General features: G+C 39.6%; 1 protein-coding gene across 1 annotated transcript in view; it reads left to right on the top strand.

Annotated features, from left to right (window-relative positions):
- Positions 1-12,350, top strand: part of CGRRF1 (cell growth regulator with ring finger domain 1) — a 21,042-nt gene extending 8,692 nt beyond the window's left edge. Inside the window, exons 3-6 of the mRNA XM_008068095.2 lie at positions 6,749-6,926; positions 7,073-7,220; positions 10,771-10,878; positions 11,102-12,350. Of these exons, the coding sequence (XP_008066286.1) occupies positions 6,749-6,926; positions 7,073-7,220; positions 10,771-10,878; positions 11,102-11,413 (746 nt within the window). The 3' untranslated portion in view covers positions 11,414-12,350. The remainder of the gene's footprint in view (positions 1-6,748; positions 6,927-7,072; positions 7,221-10,770; positions 10,879-11,101) is intronic.
- Positions 12,351-16,215: the final 3,865 nt, after the last annotated feature.

Genomic DNA, 16,215 nt, shown 5'->3' with positions numbered 1-16,215 from the left:
TCCTTCCTTATTTTTTTTAGCAGAGTCTTGAAAGATTAGTAGGTGTTTACTTCTTGGCTTTGGGAAAAATTCTAGATAAAGGGAGAAGCAAAACAAACCACTGAGATAGGTGAGGAACAAGTGATAAGTTAGAGAAACAATAGATAGTTTGTCATGGATAAAACACAGGGTGGGACAGGTAAGAGAGAAGAGTCAGGAAAGACTCAATTCTTTGCTTGGGTCCTCCACAGCCAGATCCTGGTACTGAAATAAGGAGCACAGGAGGAATAGCAGGTTTCAGAAGAAAGGCAGTGAGTGCAGTTTTGAACTTCCAGACTTGGAAATGCTTTGGTGACAGTTAAGTAGAGAGATGGAGTCAGCAGTTCGAAACACAGGTCTACACTCTTCAGAGATTTCTGGGCTGAGACCCTGTCACCTGTTATACTTGCTCGCATTTCAGTTTTCTTAAATAAAACAATCAAATCAAAGCTTTCTCTACTTTTCATCTTATTCTAGGTACTTCCCTAGTGCTCATTTCTCTTCCCAGCCAGCTTCTTAAAAGCTGTCTGCACTTGCCTTCTACTCTTAGCCTCATTCCCTTTGTCCCTTGGTGCAGGGCAGTCTAACTTTTCCCTGTACCCTCTACTGAAGTGGCTTTCTCCAAGGTCACCAATTACCTCTCTGCCCTGCACCTTTGACACCCAGCATGCATCGGATTTAGTGGGAGCTTTCCAGGCTTGACTTAAGGCTCTCTCTGCAGTGCTCAACAGAGCTGATCAGTCCTTCCTTCTGGACATCCTGCTTCTGTGGGCCATTCTTGTCTATTTGTTCTTCCTGTCTCTAACTTCCAGAATCCAATCACTTGTCAGAAATCGGTTTACTTAGTCAATGTTAATCATCAGCCTTAAGTAAATCTTTATTTACAAGGAAAAAAGACAGCATATTTTATTCTTTGTCCTTAGCTGCAAATGCTATTATCCTTTGAATTGAATTAATGGAAACAAGGACCTTTCTCCCCTCAATAGTGGATAAGGGTTCATTCTGATATTTTTCACTTGGGAAAACCAAATGCTAAGATATGACACAGAGAAAACTAATTTGTTTAGAAGATTGGAAGGCTGAGGTGGAAGGATCACCTGAGCCCAGCAGGTCAAGGCTGCGGCTCAGTGGCCGTGAGCGTGCCACTGTACTCCAGCCTGGGTGACAAAGTGAGACTCCAACTCAAAAAAAAAGATGGCCGGTTGTGCATGCCTGAATAAAGTGTACAGAATAATGGCGAATCAGGGACCTGGCACCTCTTGGCCGTGGACATGAGCCTGCCCCAGTGTCTCAACTAGCTCCTGAGCAGGCATGCCATCCTGCCTACTCAAGACCATCTTTCATGCTGTGCAGTTCCACAAACCCAGAAAGATGCTGAAAGGTAACAAAGAGCCGATGCGTTGGTAGGAAGACATAGGGCACCTGTGAGCTAGAAATGGTGAGCAGACCCTTTCAGGCAGCAAAAGTCACGAATAGAGCTAGGCCTGCAAATGTTTGAAGCAAGTGAAAAACTAGCCAGTGAGTAAACCTGGCAGCTGTGCCTGCAGTTGGGCCCTGACCAGTAGTAGCATTACTCAAGTCATAAAACACTTCAATGTTTGGACTTACAGCATGATTCTGGAAATGTTTTAATTTTTAAAATACCAGTGCGTATCATTCATTACCTGTCTTCTTTGGGCAAATAAGGAGAAGGATTTTGATAGGAGTTACACTCAGCAGAGTAAAATTCATTTGTTTGAACTGGAAAGGTGAGTATTATTGAAGATGTCTACACAGACCATTGAAATAATATTGTGGGTTCGCATGGTGGCTCACACCTGTAATCTCAGCACCATGGGAGGCCAAGGTGGGCAGATTGCTTGAGGCCAGGAGTTCAAGACCAGCCTGGGCAACATAGTAAAACCTCATCTCTACAAAAAAAAAAAAAAAATTAGCTAGGCATAGTGGCACATGCCTGTAGTCCCAGCTACATGAAAGACTGAGGCAGGAGGATTGTCTGATCCCAGGAGTTTGAGGCTGCTGTGAACCGTGATCGTCGTGATCATTCCACTGCACTCCAGCCTGGGTGACAGAGGGAGACCCCCAACTCAAAATAAATAAATAAATAAATAAAATAAAATCAATAATATTGTGACAATATTTGTGACTTTTAAATTTTTTTAGAGTTGGTATTTCACTCTGTTGCCCAGGCTGGAGTGCAAAAGAATCTGTACTGGAAGACTGCAGCAGAAGGATCATCTGAGCCCAGCAGGTTGAGGCTGCAGTGGCCATGAGCGTGCCACTGCACTCCTGCCAGGGTAACAGAGTGAGACTCCAAATACATAAATAAATAGTAAATAAATAAATAGCAAATAAAAGACTATTTTGTTTGTTGTGTAGATAGTTCAAAAATTCAGGATTTTTTTTTTTTTTTTTTTTGAGTTGGAGTCGCACTCTGTTGCTCAGGCTAGAGTGCATTGGCATGCTAACAGCCACCCCAGCGTTGACCTGCTGGACTCTGGCCTTCCTTCCACCTCAGTCTTCTAAGTAGCCAGAACTACAGGCATGTGCTTCCATGCCAGCTAATTTTTTTTTTTTTTTTATATCGACGAGGTCTCGCCAAGTTGCCTAGATTGATCTCAAAGCCGTGGGCTCAGGCAATCCACTCACCTCAGCCTCCTGAAGTGCTGGGATTATAGCCTGAGCCACCAAGCCCTGCCAATCCAGGATTTTTATAACCAACATACCCAAAGTCCCTGACATATAGAGGGTAGGAAGGAGGAACATCTGGAGACCTGGTTTAACTTGAAAGTAAACCGGGGACTCAGTTTTAAACTTTGTCATTGAGTTCAGTTTACTAAGGGTGGGTTGTTGGGATTGTTTATTGTTATGTAATGATATTCTATTTGAATTTGTATTTCCATGTCCCCAGTATAGAGGCTGTAACAAAATTGAAAGTAGTTACTCAGTGTACAGGAGACAAGTTGAATTAATTGGGTTCAGGAATTCTGCTGCCCTTTTGTAAACAGCTTCCTTAAGTTTTAGCTTATTCTCCCTGATAAGAGCTGACATAAAGCAAGGGGTTTTGTTCGTCTCCCAAAAGTCTGGCTTTATTTTCCTCACGAGTGCTCTCTTTGTACTCTCACAGGGCTTCTTCAAGCAGGCTTGTGCTTTTCTGCCCCATTGTTTCTCTTTTCTTAGTAAATCAACACATTTGACTCCAGTCCTTATTTTTCCCACTTTTGCAAGGCTGTCTTACACTCTGCTTTCTTGGCCTGTTGCAGCTCGTCTGGGACAGGAGTCACATCCATGCTGCGTCACTTAATTTTGATTTTGAATTTTCTGGTTTACAGCTATCCCCAATCCTGTTAATGCTATTAATCTGAGATGGTTTTATGTGTGCAGTGATTTTTAGAAGATGAGAAAGTATAAAAATGAAAACTCTTTATAAAAGAAATGGGAAAAAGTCAAGGGAGGATAGTGCATAGAAGTACTTGAACTATCATCTGATAGTTGGTACATTGTCTTCTCAGTTTATGTAATGGGCAAGTTTATGAAAGATTGTGAGATTGTGGAGAGTAGAGTTATATAGATTCTGTCGTTCTTTTTTTTTTTCTTTTTTTCTTTTTTAAAATTTTTTTGAGTCAGTGTCTCACTCTGTTACTCAGGCTGGAATGCAATGGCAGTCATGGCTCACTACAGTCTCAACCTCCTGGACTCAGGTGATCTTCCATCTCAGCCTCTCATAGCTGGGACTAAAGACATGTACCACCACACCTGGCTAATTTTAAATTTTTTTTTTTTTTTTTTGTAGAGACAGAGTCTTGCTATATTGCCCAGGCTGGTCTCGAACTCCTGGGCTCAAGCATTCTACCCACCTCAGCCTTCCAAAGCTCTGAAATTACAGGTATGAGATTCTGTATTTCTTTCTTTTTTAAATTATCTGTCAGGGGTCTCATTCTCTTGCCCAGGCTGGAGTGATCACAATGATCACTTCTCACGGTAGCCTCAACCACCTTGGCTCAGGTGATCCTTTTGCCTTAGCATTCTAAGTAGTGGAGACTACCGGAGCACATCACCACACTGGGCTCTGTGTGTGTGTGTGTGTGTGTGTGTGTGTGTGTGTGTGTGTGTGTAAAAACGGGGTTTTTGTATGTTGTCCCAGCTGGGCCCCAACTTCTGGGGTTCAACCATCCTGCCTGCCTGGGCCTCCCATGGACCTAAAATAACAGGCTGAATTCTCATGGCCTGGCTGATTTTTTTTTCTTTTGTTTTTTGGAAGAGATAGGGGTCTTGCTCTGTCACTCAGGCTGAAGTGATCATAGTCACTGTAGCCTTGAACTCCTGGGCTCAAGCAATACTCCTGCCTCAGCCTCCTGTGCAGCTGGGACCACATGTGTGCACCATAACACTCAGTTAACATCTATCGTTAATATTAGAGACATAATTTTAAAGCCTGATTAATGTCCAATTATAAGTTACAAAGTCTGTAAACAAACCTTTTATGCAGCTCTGAATCACATAAACTGGGTAGTTTTATATGTCCTGTAAGCCATGAGTATTTATTTCTTTTTCTTTTTTTGCCTTCTGTTGTTTTTTTTTTTTTTTTTTTTTTGAGTTGGAGTCTCACTCTGTCCCCCAGACTGGAGTGCAGTGGCTGCTCTCGGCCACTGCAGCCTCGACCTGCTGGGCTCTGGCGATCCTTCTGCCTCAGCCTTCCAAGTAGCTGGAACTACAGGCGCGTGCTACCACGCCCAGCTAATTTTTTGATATATTGTAGAGATGAGGTCTCGCCAGGTTGCCCAAGCAGGTCTCAAACCCGCAGGCTCAGGCAATCCACTCACCTTGGCCTCCCAAAGCACGGGATTACAGGCTGAGCCACCGAGCCCAGCTTACTGTTCTTTTTTAAGTAAAGAAACAAATAGAGAGATATCCTCTTTTGTGAGGTAAATAGTAGCATATATATGCACTTTTCTCTATCTTGCTTTTTTCATTTAACAATATATTCTGAAGATCATTTCATAATAGTACATGCAGATAGCTTGATATGCCTCAATTCATTTTTAATAGCTGCTTAGCACTTTATAGTCGAGTACCATACTTTATTCATTTCGTCCCTGTTGATGAACATCTGGGTTGATTCCAGCATTTTGCTATGATAACTAGTGTTACAATGAATAGCCTTATATCTTTTCACATTTTTGCCAGAAATGTAATAATAAGTAATAATTTTTTTTCTATTTCTACCTTTTTAATATGCTATTTCTATTTTTTTCTTTTCTACCTACCTCAACCTTGTTTTTACCCTGCCTCATTTTGTGCTGTTCTGTAGTGACATAGGAAAAATGTGTGTGATTTTATGTGTGTAGGTATATACACATATATATGTTGATTTGAATATATGTGAATGGAATGTTTTTCTTCAGCTATTTAATAGACAATGGAATTTTCCATTCTTGAATTAATGCCTGATGATTGGAATCATATACAAATTTGAAATCAAATTCTGCCACAATTATCTATGCAAGGTTCCTACCAATTATAATTTTTGTTTAAGTATGATTAGAATTGGCCCTGTATTTCTGTTACTGTGCATACTCAGAAGCTCAGACTCTGTGTACACACATACCGCTAAATTCTGCAAAGTAAAAAGAAAACCTCAATTGGTGTTGGTGTCTTGTCGAGCCTCTGCTTGTGTTTGTATATCTCCTTTCAATACATACTCACTTTATTTTTTTCAATAGGTAATATGTCAGTCAGATTTCTATTAGCAAACAGCAGAAACAATGCCAGTGAAAGGATATTGGGTAGCTTACAGAACTGCTGGTAGTTTGGAGAGTCAGAATCAGAGACCAAGGCTGTTCAGAATCGGAGACCAAAACTGGGCCCTTTGGTCTCATCAGTACGGCAGTGCCAGGGAGTACTAAATACTGCAGTTTGCCCTGCCAGCAGGATGAGATGCTGGACGTTGCCACCCTTGAATGTGGTGTTGCTACAAATGCCACTCGCAAAGAGAAAAAAAATGACATAGGTGGCACATAGTCAGTTCTATCTATGTAAGTGTTAAATACTAAAGCTATATCATTTTATGTTGACTTATAATTTATATATCCATTTAATCAGGTCTACTCAAATTGTAACGTATTTTCTTATCTTGAAAGCAAACAAATGATGAGGATATTGCTACTAAACCCTTCATGTTTTGGAATCCCCATGCTTTCCTCAGGATATTTGCATATTACAGGAAACATTAACTCTGTGACAAGACTGTATGTTAGTGCTGCCAATGTATACAATAATATGAGTACAGCTCAACTTCTTTAATATGTGGACTCCATGGTTGTGTGTATCCATTTTTTGGGGACAATTCTATTCTACTATACTGCTTCTTGTAGTTAGGATTATATACTCTGTGTGAGTGGTAGGTTACCAATAGGGAACTGTATTTTAGTTTTTAACATGTATATGGATAAAGTCTTAGAGTAACCAGAAAGAAAATTAAATTGGTAATTTCCGAGCTTAAATGTATAAATAGTAATAAAGAGTTTATTGATAGCTCTCAACAGTTATGAGACATTGAAGTTTTTATATCTCTTGCTAACAGAAGCCAGAGTCTTCATTTATGGGCGCTCTTTTAACTGCCATCAGCCTGGCCAGCATCCAAAGGGAAGCTTTTTTTACCTACCCTGTGTAGTTGTATTAGACGTTACATTAGGTAATTTTCATTCTCATTCTCCTTTGTGTTTTGCAGCTGGCATAACCTTGACAACAGATTGCCTTGAAAATAGCCTGCTTACATGCTACTGGGGATGCAGTGTTCAAAAATTATATGAAGCTCTGCAGAAGCACGTTTATTGCTTCAGACTAAGCACTCCCCAGGCATTAGAAGATGCTCTGTATAGTGAATATCTCTACCAGGAACAGTATTTGTATCCTTTTATCTGATATATCCATTAGCGCACGAACATTAGACTTTTTTGGGGATAAATTAGAGTATTGCTAAGTCACTGATCATTTTTGGCACATTTTTATTCTTTTGGTTATAGTGGCAATTTACCTTTACGTTTTCAAAAAGTATTAAAAAGGATAACAAAGAAGAAATATATTGCCAGTTACCAAGCGATACTAAAATTGAAGACTTTGGTACAGTGCCGAGATCCCGCTATCCATTGGTAGCTCTGTTGACCTTATCTGATGAGGAAGACCGAGAAATTTATGATATTGTAAGTAATAGAAAAATTATTTTCTTATTTTTTGCCTTATAAATCACAAGAACATGACTTTATTTGGAAAATAAAAGATATATTGTGATTGAATTAAATCAATTTCATCATTTCATATTCCATTGTTTGCTATATGGAAAAAGTCTGTTGGGGAACATGTTTACTCTTGACATTTTTAGCACTGAGTAAGTAAGCAAAGTAATGCTTGAAAGTACTTAGTTTGAAGGAAGTGTTTGCTCCCTTTCTGCATCGCTTGCAGTCACCTTGTTTCCATCAGAGCCCCTGCTGCACCTGTGTCTTTTATAGCTAGACCCTGAATGCTCAGTAACTACAGTCATCTCCTTTTCTCATTATGTGCTAGTTACTTCTTTAGTCTGGCAGTTTATTCCTGTTAGGAGATTAAAGCGCCTGGCGTGGTGGGTCAAGCCTGTAATTCCAGCATTTTGGGAGGCCGAGGTGAGAGGATTGCCTGAGTCCAGGGGTATGAGACCAGCCTGGGCAATGTGGCGAAACCTCACCTCTGTAATAAATAAAAAAATTAGCCGGGTGTGGTGGTGTGCGCCTGTAGTTCCAGCTGCTTGGAAAGCTGAGGTGGGAAGATCTTCTGAGCCCAGCAGATCGAGGCTGCGTTGGCCGTGAGCAGCGTGCCACTGTACTCCAGCCTGGGCAACAGAGTGAGACTCCGACTCAAAAAACAAACAAACAAACAAACACCATCTTAGAGTTTGACAATCCTATGAGTATGGTTGAAACATACACATGAAATAAACTTTTGGTGAAATCATCATAGTAGAAATGCCCTTATACACAATTTACTACTTTTCTGAAGTGCTTGATGTAGATATATTCATTAATGAAAGTATAGTATCATTTTATACTTTATAATTTACACAGTATATTCACTAATATAATTATTTCATAAATCACTAATGTAACTATTTTTCCTTCCAGCAACTTAGTGCATTATGACAAGGCAGATATCTTCCTTAAACAGGCTGAAGCAGAGTCTAGAAAAATCTCGGTCATTCAGGCAGTAAGAGATGGAACAGGGCTTGTCTCAGCCTTTTTTTAAACAGGAATATCTCCCTAAAGCAAGTGTACATTGAGCTTTGGAAGGTGCAGACTCTTATTGGGGAATCTAGACCCTGCTTATTTGCAGTTAAGCTTTCTAGCTTTTTGGTTTTTTATTATCATCAAACTGAAGTTCTGGTGAGCCGAAGTCAGCTTGGTTTGTCCAAGTCATGGGGAATAGTGAGGAAGGAAATGGGGACATGAAGGTCAAAGGAGTCAAAGTTGGAGCTGTGGAAGATGAACATTGGTCTAGAGAGCTCATGTGCAGCATGAGTGCTGTGGTTAATAATGAAGCATGCATGGTGTTAGGGAATTTTGCAGAGTCGATTTTAGGTGCTCTCTTGCCGCATGCAAAAATGTGGGGTAGCCATGTGAGATGATGGATATGTTGATTTTCTTGACTCTTGTAACCATTTTTCTATGGAAATGTGTGTCAGAATGTCTTGTTGCACACGTTAAATATGCACAATAAAAAATGTTTTATTTTTTTAATTTTTTTAATCAATATTTTTTATTATGGTTTTGTGGGGTACAGTTAAGGGTTAGGTGTACAATTACGTTTCATTCAGGCACCCTGTTGATAAGAGGTGTTTCCCCTTCCCCAGACAGATATTTGCTACTGTTAATCCCATCCCCCCCCCCATAGTTTCCCAGTACCGTCAGTCATTTTCTTATAGTATTACGTTGAGTTAATGTTTGCATACAGTGAGAGATAGGGTACAGTTTCATTCCCCTGACTTCAGTTTTCCCAGCATCATCTACTGAACAGGGTGTCCAGTCACCAGTGTATGGACTTTGTGGACTTTGTCAAAAGTCAATTGGTTGTAAGTAGAAGGCTTTATTTCTGAGTTCTCTATTCCATTCCATTGTTCTACATTTCTGTTTTTATAGCAGTACCATGCTGTTTTGGTTACCATGGCCTTGTAGTATAATTTGAAGTCAGACAATATGATACTTGCAGCTTTATTGTTTTCACTTAGGATTGCTTTGAGTATTCAGGCTCTTTTTAAATTTTTATTTTATTTTTCTAATTTTGTGAAGAATGACATTGGTAATTTTATTTTAAAAGCAAACAGGCATTTCTCTGCCATTGGTTTGTTTATCTGTCATCTCTATGACCTTGTGAATTTTTTTCCCCAGTAGCTTATAATTCATTATTGAATTTAATTATTTTGGTGCTCAAATTGTCCTCTCCCAGCTTCCTGTCAAGACAAGGGTTTCTAGTCAAACTGTGTCTATAAATTACTTGGATTTGTTCTCTCAAAAGTCAGAAAACCATGTAAAGAGATGTACTCAGATGCTGTTCTCTTTAATATCTCTTCCACTCTCTTCTCACATACCTCATCCTTGTAGATAACCAAATTTATTGTTTTCTGGTTTATCCCGCTCACATTTCTTCTTTTCTCCTTTTTCCTAAACAAAAGGTATCACACTGTCTATGCTATATATGTGCTTTTGTACTTTGCTTTTTTTTACTTTGTAATATCTCCTGGAAGTCACTCCAGATCAGTTTGTAGAGACAGTTGTGTGTGTGCACGTGTGTGTTGGAGGGGTACCATAGTCACTGAACCAATCTCCTGTGCTTGGGGATATTCACACAGTTTCTAGTCTTCCACAGGAGCAAGGAAGCTTGTGCTGAATAACCTATACATATATATCTTAATATTGTCGGGGTTGTGTGGAATAGAATGCTACTCAGTTGTCCCAGTACTGTTTATAAAGAAGACTCTTTGTCCAGTGATTTGAGGTGATGCCTTTGTCATATTTTATACATAATGAGGTCTGTTTCTGGGCTGTTTGTTTATCTGATTTCATCATGTGCCAGTACCACACTGTTTTAATTTTAGAGACTTTGTATTATGTTTTAATATTTATCTGGGCTAGTCTCTCTTATAGCTCTCTTTTCCGTCTTTCCCTAGCTATTCTTATGTTTATTTTTTCATATGAGAATTTTAGAGTCAATGCATATAGCTCTTAAAAAAGCTCATTGGTATTTTTTTTTAAACACTTTTCATTTTAAAATTGTGGGGTACAGTTAAGGGTTAGGTATACAAATATGCATCATTCAGGCACCCCTGTTGATAAGGGGTGTCCCCCCATCCCCAGACAGATATTGACTACTGTTAATCCCACCTCCCTTCCCCTCCCCGCCCCCCCATAGTTTCCCGCCACTGTCAATCCTTTTCTTATAGTATTACGATAGATGTTTAAGGTCCTCTTATGAGTGAGAACATGTGATACTCAGATCTTTGTTTCTGTGAGAGATCACTCAGTATTATTCATTGGTATTTTTATTGTGATCACATTAAATTTGCCCCAAATATGTCAGTAACCAGTTCCTCTGCACTGACTTTGATTTATGCAGATTAATGTAAATTTTCTAATTGATCAACCTCTTCTTTTTGAGAAGAATTTTTCACATACTTGTGAAATAACATAAGGAGGTTAAGTACTGACCAGTATTCAATTTTTCTTTTAGATTTCCATGGTATCAGTAATTCATATTCCTGATAAGACTTACACACTTTCCTGCAGAATATTGTATCAGTATTTACTCTTGGCTCAAGGCCAATTTCACGATCTTAAGGTAAGTTATACTCTATAGTCGTATCTTTGTTTCTTTTGTTTACAGAGTGTCAAAGAATGGTCACTTTCGGAGAGATCATTCTATTTTTCAGCTAATGATTATGGAAGTTAATTATTTGGAGTTGGATTTCCTCATAAATTTTGAGCAGCTCTTATGATCTCCAGCTTTAAAGAGTAATTATGATTTATAATAATCTTGAAACTTATTTATTTGATTTTTCTAGCAACTTTTCATGTCTGCAAATAATAATTCCACTCCCACTGGCAACTCCTCCCCAGAAGAGCAAAACATGGACAGAAGTCTGCTGGCAAAGGCTGGGCTCTCTGAAAGCGAAGTGGAGCCGTCAGAGGGGACCAGCAAGGACTGCGTTGTCTGCCAGAATGGGAGCGTGAACTGGGCGCTCCTGCCCTGCAGACACGCATGCTTGTGCGACGGCTGCGTGAGGTATTTCCGGCAGTGCCCAATGTGCAGGCAGTTTGTTCAGGAATCTTTTGCCCTTTGTGGTCAAAAAGAGCAAGACAAAGACAAACCGTAAACTCTTTGAGGATGTTATTACCAATGAAAGTACACTTTCTCCTAATGATGCAGAAAATTATGTTCTTAGAATTAATCACAACAACGAATTGACAGTCTCGACCATCAGTGAAAGTTCTACTTCAACTCATGTCTGTGTGGGAGGGGGATGATGACGGTCACTCCTTTTTGTTTAGTATAGTGAATGCTGGAACACCATCTGTGTTATGCATAAACTTCATTCAGCTCTTGAGAAGAAGGTAAATGGCCTTTTCTCAGCCAGATTTCTCATAATGCTGATCAGAGAAATTATTCTGAAAGGTAATCCATCTAAAATTTGAGGAAGCATCTCACAATTCCATATTTTTTTCCTTTGGTGTGATTTAGAGTGCGACTAGGAAAAACCTTAATTCTTCTCAAAGTAATTGTTATGTTCCTCAGTTTATAAAGAAGTTGGAAAGGGCATCCTATTTAAATCCTTTCCTGAAATAGAGTTTTTATAAACATCCATTGTTTTGGTTTCTAATTTCCCTTATCATCAAAGTTACATAAACACAAGTCTTAAATTTTAAATATAGGTTCTTAAATCATAATTGTAAGATACATTTCGATGGATGCATGTTCAACACAGTGCAGTTTCCTGACTAGTCTCAGTATGTCGTCAGTTACAACGATATTCATCTTTAGCGGCAGATGTGTAAAACTTGGATAGAAAAATGTTTGGATAATTCAGTGTATTAAATCGATGTTAAATGTGATTACATTAGCACAATGTGATCTACAGGGAAGGTCTGTGAGACCCTTAATGCCTTACCTTAGATTCCCTCCTGCACAGCAAATCTATCCAAAACTGATAGGGGTTTTGGAACTAGAAGAATCACTAAAAGAAACAAATAACTATTTTTTTCTAGTGTATTTTTATTCCAAATAAACCCAATATCCTTCTGAATAGTAAATTACTTTGTTCATTTGTTGTTATATTCTTGTAAGAATTGAGCAGCTTAGTAGGCAAAAAGGCCCCATCCCCACTCTTGCTAAGACAACTAAGAAGAAAAAGGTAAATCAGAGCTTTCCATGTCTTTAGTGAAAATGATCTTCAACTCACCAAGAAAGCAGGTCATGGCAAATAAACTGACATTCAGGGAGATTTTCAAGCTTTTCTTTGGTCCTGTTTGTATTAAGAATAATGCCTTACCTCATATCAGGGTTTTTAAATAATATTTCATTGCATGCAGATATAGCACTCTCCAGAAGACATTATAGAATCTGGTCTCTATTTTATAAACCAAATCAGACTTTCATCTACATTCACTAGCTATGTAATAAATACTTTCTAGGGGCCAGATACTTTTTGAGAGTCTGGGCTGCAAAGAATCAGGCAAGACTCCTCAAGTATTAGTTCCGGACAGAAGCATTGGAAACATCCCCCACCTTTGGATGTTCCTAAGACTGTGTTCAACCTTGCCACTGGAAACAGGGTAGTCAAAAGCTGCAGTCCCTGTTGCAGTTAACTAGCAGTACAACAATTAATCTTGAAAACTCTCTTTGTCATGCAAATTGGGGAATACTCAGTCATTCGGTTCATCCTAGCTGTTCTGCCTCCCTTTATAGATCTGTTTGTACCTAGACTGTCCTAGACATATAGTTGGCTTCTCATTGGAGTTAGAATCCATCAACCCTGCAATTTTATTCCATTTTTCATAACTTTTTTTATGAGGGGGACCCCAAAATACCAGAATTATCTTTTGGAGCACAGGCCCCTTTTAGTACTAGCTTCCCTGCTAGGTGAGTGTTCTAGGAACCCATTGGCATAAGTGTCCCAGCTAGCATTGTTGTGAGAGGCTGCGTTCAGCTTTAGTGAATTTTTTTGTGGCAAACAAGTGATAGATTGGTTCCTCCACCATGACAACGAATCTGCCCACAAAAATGGCATGACTCCCATACCCCACCCTCCCTGTCCACCCCATCTCACACCAGTGACTTTTTTTGTTTCCCTGGATGAAACATGTCCTCGAAGGGAAAAGTTTTGCTCATATGAAAGAGATGAAACAAAAAAGGCAGAAGCACTAAAAGACATCAAAACTAACGAGTTCAGAAACTGGAGCAGTGGAAAAATGTCTCAATAGGTGCACGACCTCAAACGGACAGTACTTTGAAGGTGATTGGAGTTTAAACATATAAGAATAGACGCACAATTTCTTATAAATAAATTCTGGGTTTTTTGTGTCCCCCCCCCCTTGCATAGTAAAATATATTTACATAAAATTTATCATTTATACTGTTTTAGAGTCTAAAATGCAGTGACATTAAGTACCTTTGCATTCTTTTGCCACATTCACCAGAATCCATCACCAGAATATTTTCATTATTCCACAGGGCAACTCCCTGCCTATTAAACAGTAACTCCTCATCCCCCTTGCCCCCAGCCTCTGGCAGCCACCATTTTACTGTCTCTGTGCGTTTGACTGTTCTAGGTACTTCATATCAGTGGAATTATATATCTGTCCTTTTGGGTCTGGCTTATTTCACTTAGCATTTTTTTTTAAAAGTTCATCCATGTGGTAGCCAGCATCAGAATTTCATTCCTTTTAAGGACGAATAATATCTCATTGTATGTAAATGTCACATTTTGTTTATTCATTCACCCACCATATTTGTAATTCTTAACAAGATTTGCCTTTAGTTCTTGCTGCAGCTAGAGTAATTGGTTTTCCTGCCTTCGGTGGTAATAATTAAGAAGAATTTGGTGGGTCTTCAAGTAAAAGCAAGCACACTGACCCCTCGAGGTTTGTGTCAGAATTTGCCAGTAATTGAATAGTGATACTTTGTGATCATATCTGTAATTATATTTGATGTTGGTGAACTCTGAGATAAAATATTTAGTTTATATAGATGAATTATATAAATTATATTACAGACTTTGGGAAAGTAGCAACTTTTGGAACTAGGGCTACTGCTAAGCAGACTTAATAGGTGTATAGCTGCATAGCTGCCTCCTCTTTCAGTGACCTTTTCTTCCTGGAGTCCACTGGCTTCATGGAGTCCACTACAAAGCCATGTGGTTCAGCTGAGTCCAGACCTTCAGTGCTGCTCAACAATCCGATTTTCTTCCTGATGGATTCCCTGCTGAACTCCCAGTAGCAATTCCAAACCTCTTCTGCTCTTCTCAAGTTCTGTATCCCACCAGTTTTATCACTCTCAGCAGATAAGTAGTGTGGTGTGGCGCTTATAATGATGGACGCTGAAGTCAGATATTTATTCCAGTTCTGCCACTTAATGGTTCGTCACCTTGGAGAAGTCACTTAACTTCATTCTGCTTCCGTTTCCTCATCTATTAAATTGTGATAATGGAACCTACAGGCAGTTGAGAGGATCACACTGGTCAATGTGTGTAGAGTGATTAGACCTGGGGATAGCACATCATAAGCCCTTTGTGTGCTAGGTTTTACAGCCATTACTTTGCTTAAGTGTTCAAAGCCAGTAGACATTCTTTTCTCTCTTCCCTGAGAGAAGAGGTATATCGCCTTTTGAGGCTACCATTACTTGTGCTCTTGATCTCATCTCTGCTTGACTCTCTGAACTCATTTGTGTATTCATTCAATAACTAAACAAATAATCATTGTGTTTGGTCATTGGGGATAAACAGTAAATAAAATAGACACAATCTGTTGCTTTCATGAAGCTTCTACTCTGGGAGAGAGACCAATTAGTAGATGATAAATTGATCACGTGGAGGAAATCAAAGCCAGGATGAATGGGTCAGAAGCAGGAAGGGTAGAGTGCAGGTTCCTACTCCAAATGCAACACGCTCGAAGGCCTCTCTGGGATTTTTAGTAGAGTCCTGGAGGAGGCCAGGAAGTGAGCCATGTCTAGGCAAAGAGGCCTTAAGTCTGGGAGTGCCATTTACTGAGATGGGGATGACTGGGAAAAAAGAGCAAGTTTGGAGGAATAAAAGCAATCTTGGTTCTCTTTGGTTTTAGATGTCAGTTGGAAATTCAAGTAGAGACATCAAATAAGCAGATAAAAACATTCAGCTGGCATTCAGGAAAGAGGTCCAGACTGATGATATAAATTTGGAGTCATCAGCATGGTACTCAAAGCCAGAAGTCTGCCAGAGATCGCCAAGTGAAGGAGCTTGGGAAGAGGAGCAGTCCATGGAGTGTGACACGCGGAGTGCTCGAACTTTCAGGGAGGTTGGGAGAAGCCAATAGATGGCAAGATGGAAGGAAAATCGGAAGAGTGGTTTTTAGAGTGATCCATTGCTTCTAACAAGAGTAGTGCTGAAAGACCACCCTTTTATTATGCTCATAGATTCTGTGGTTCAGGTATTGGGACAGGGTACAGCCCAGATAGGCTTGTCTGGGACCTTAGTTAGGAAGACTTGATGGCTGGGGGTGCCCCAAAAGTCTGGGGGCTAGAATAATCTGAAGGCTTCTTCTCTCAGGCATTTGGTGCCTGGGCTGTGATGCCCCAAAAGCTGAGCTGAGCCAGGACAACATGTGACCTCTCCTTGTGGCTTAGGGTTCATCACAGCCTGTGATGGCTTGAGGGTAGTCAGATTTAAACGGGGTTCAGGACTCCACAAGTGTTTGTAGTGAACAAGGCAAAAGCTGCATGGCGTTTTTTGTTTGGTAAACAGCTTTGTGGGGATATAATGTACATACCATATAATTCTCCCATTCAAAGCATATCATTCATTAGTTTTAGGGCACTCAGTTTTACAATCATCACTGCAATCAATTTTAGAACATTTTAGTTACCTCAAAAAAAAACGTCGTGCTTATTAGCAGTTACCCCCAAGCCTAGACAAGCAATAATATATAG

The sequence above is a fragment of the Carlito syrichta genome, unplaced genomic scaffold (assembly GCF_000164805.1).
Source record: "Carlito syrichta isolate Samal-C Ts95f unplaced genomic scaffold, Tarsius_syrichta-2.0.1 Scaffold309860, whole genome shotgun sequence".
Classification (NCBI taxonomy): Eukaryota; Metazoa; Chordata; class Mammalia; order Primates; family Tarsiidae; genus Carlito; species Carlito syrichta.
Note: the sequence above shows the minus strand (reverse complement) of the source record. Positions and strands in the feature narration are given on the sequence as shown.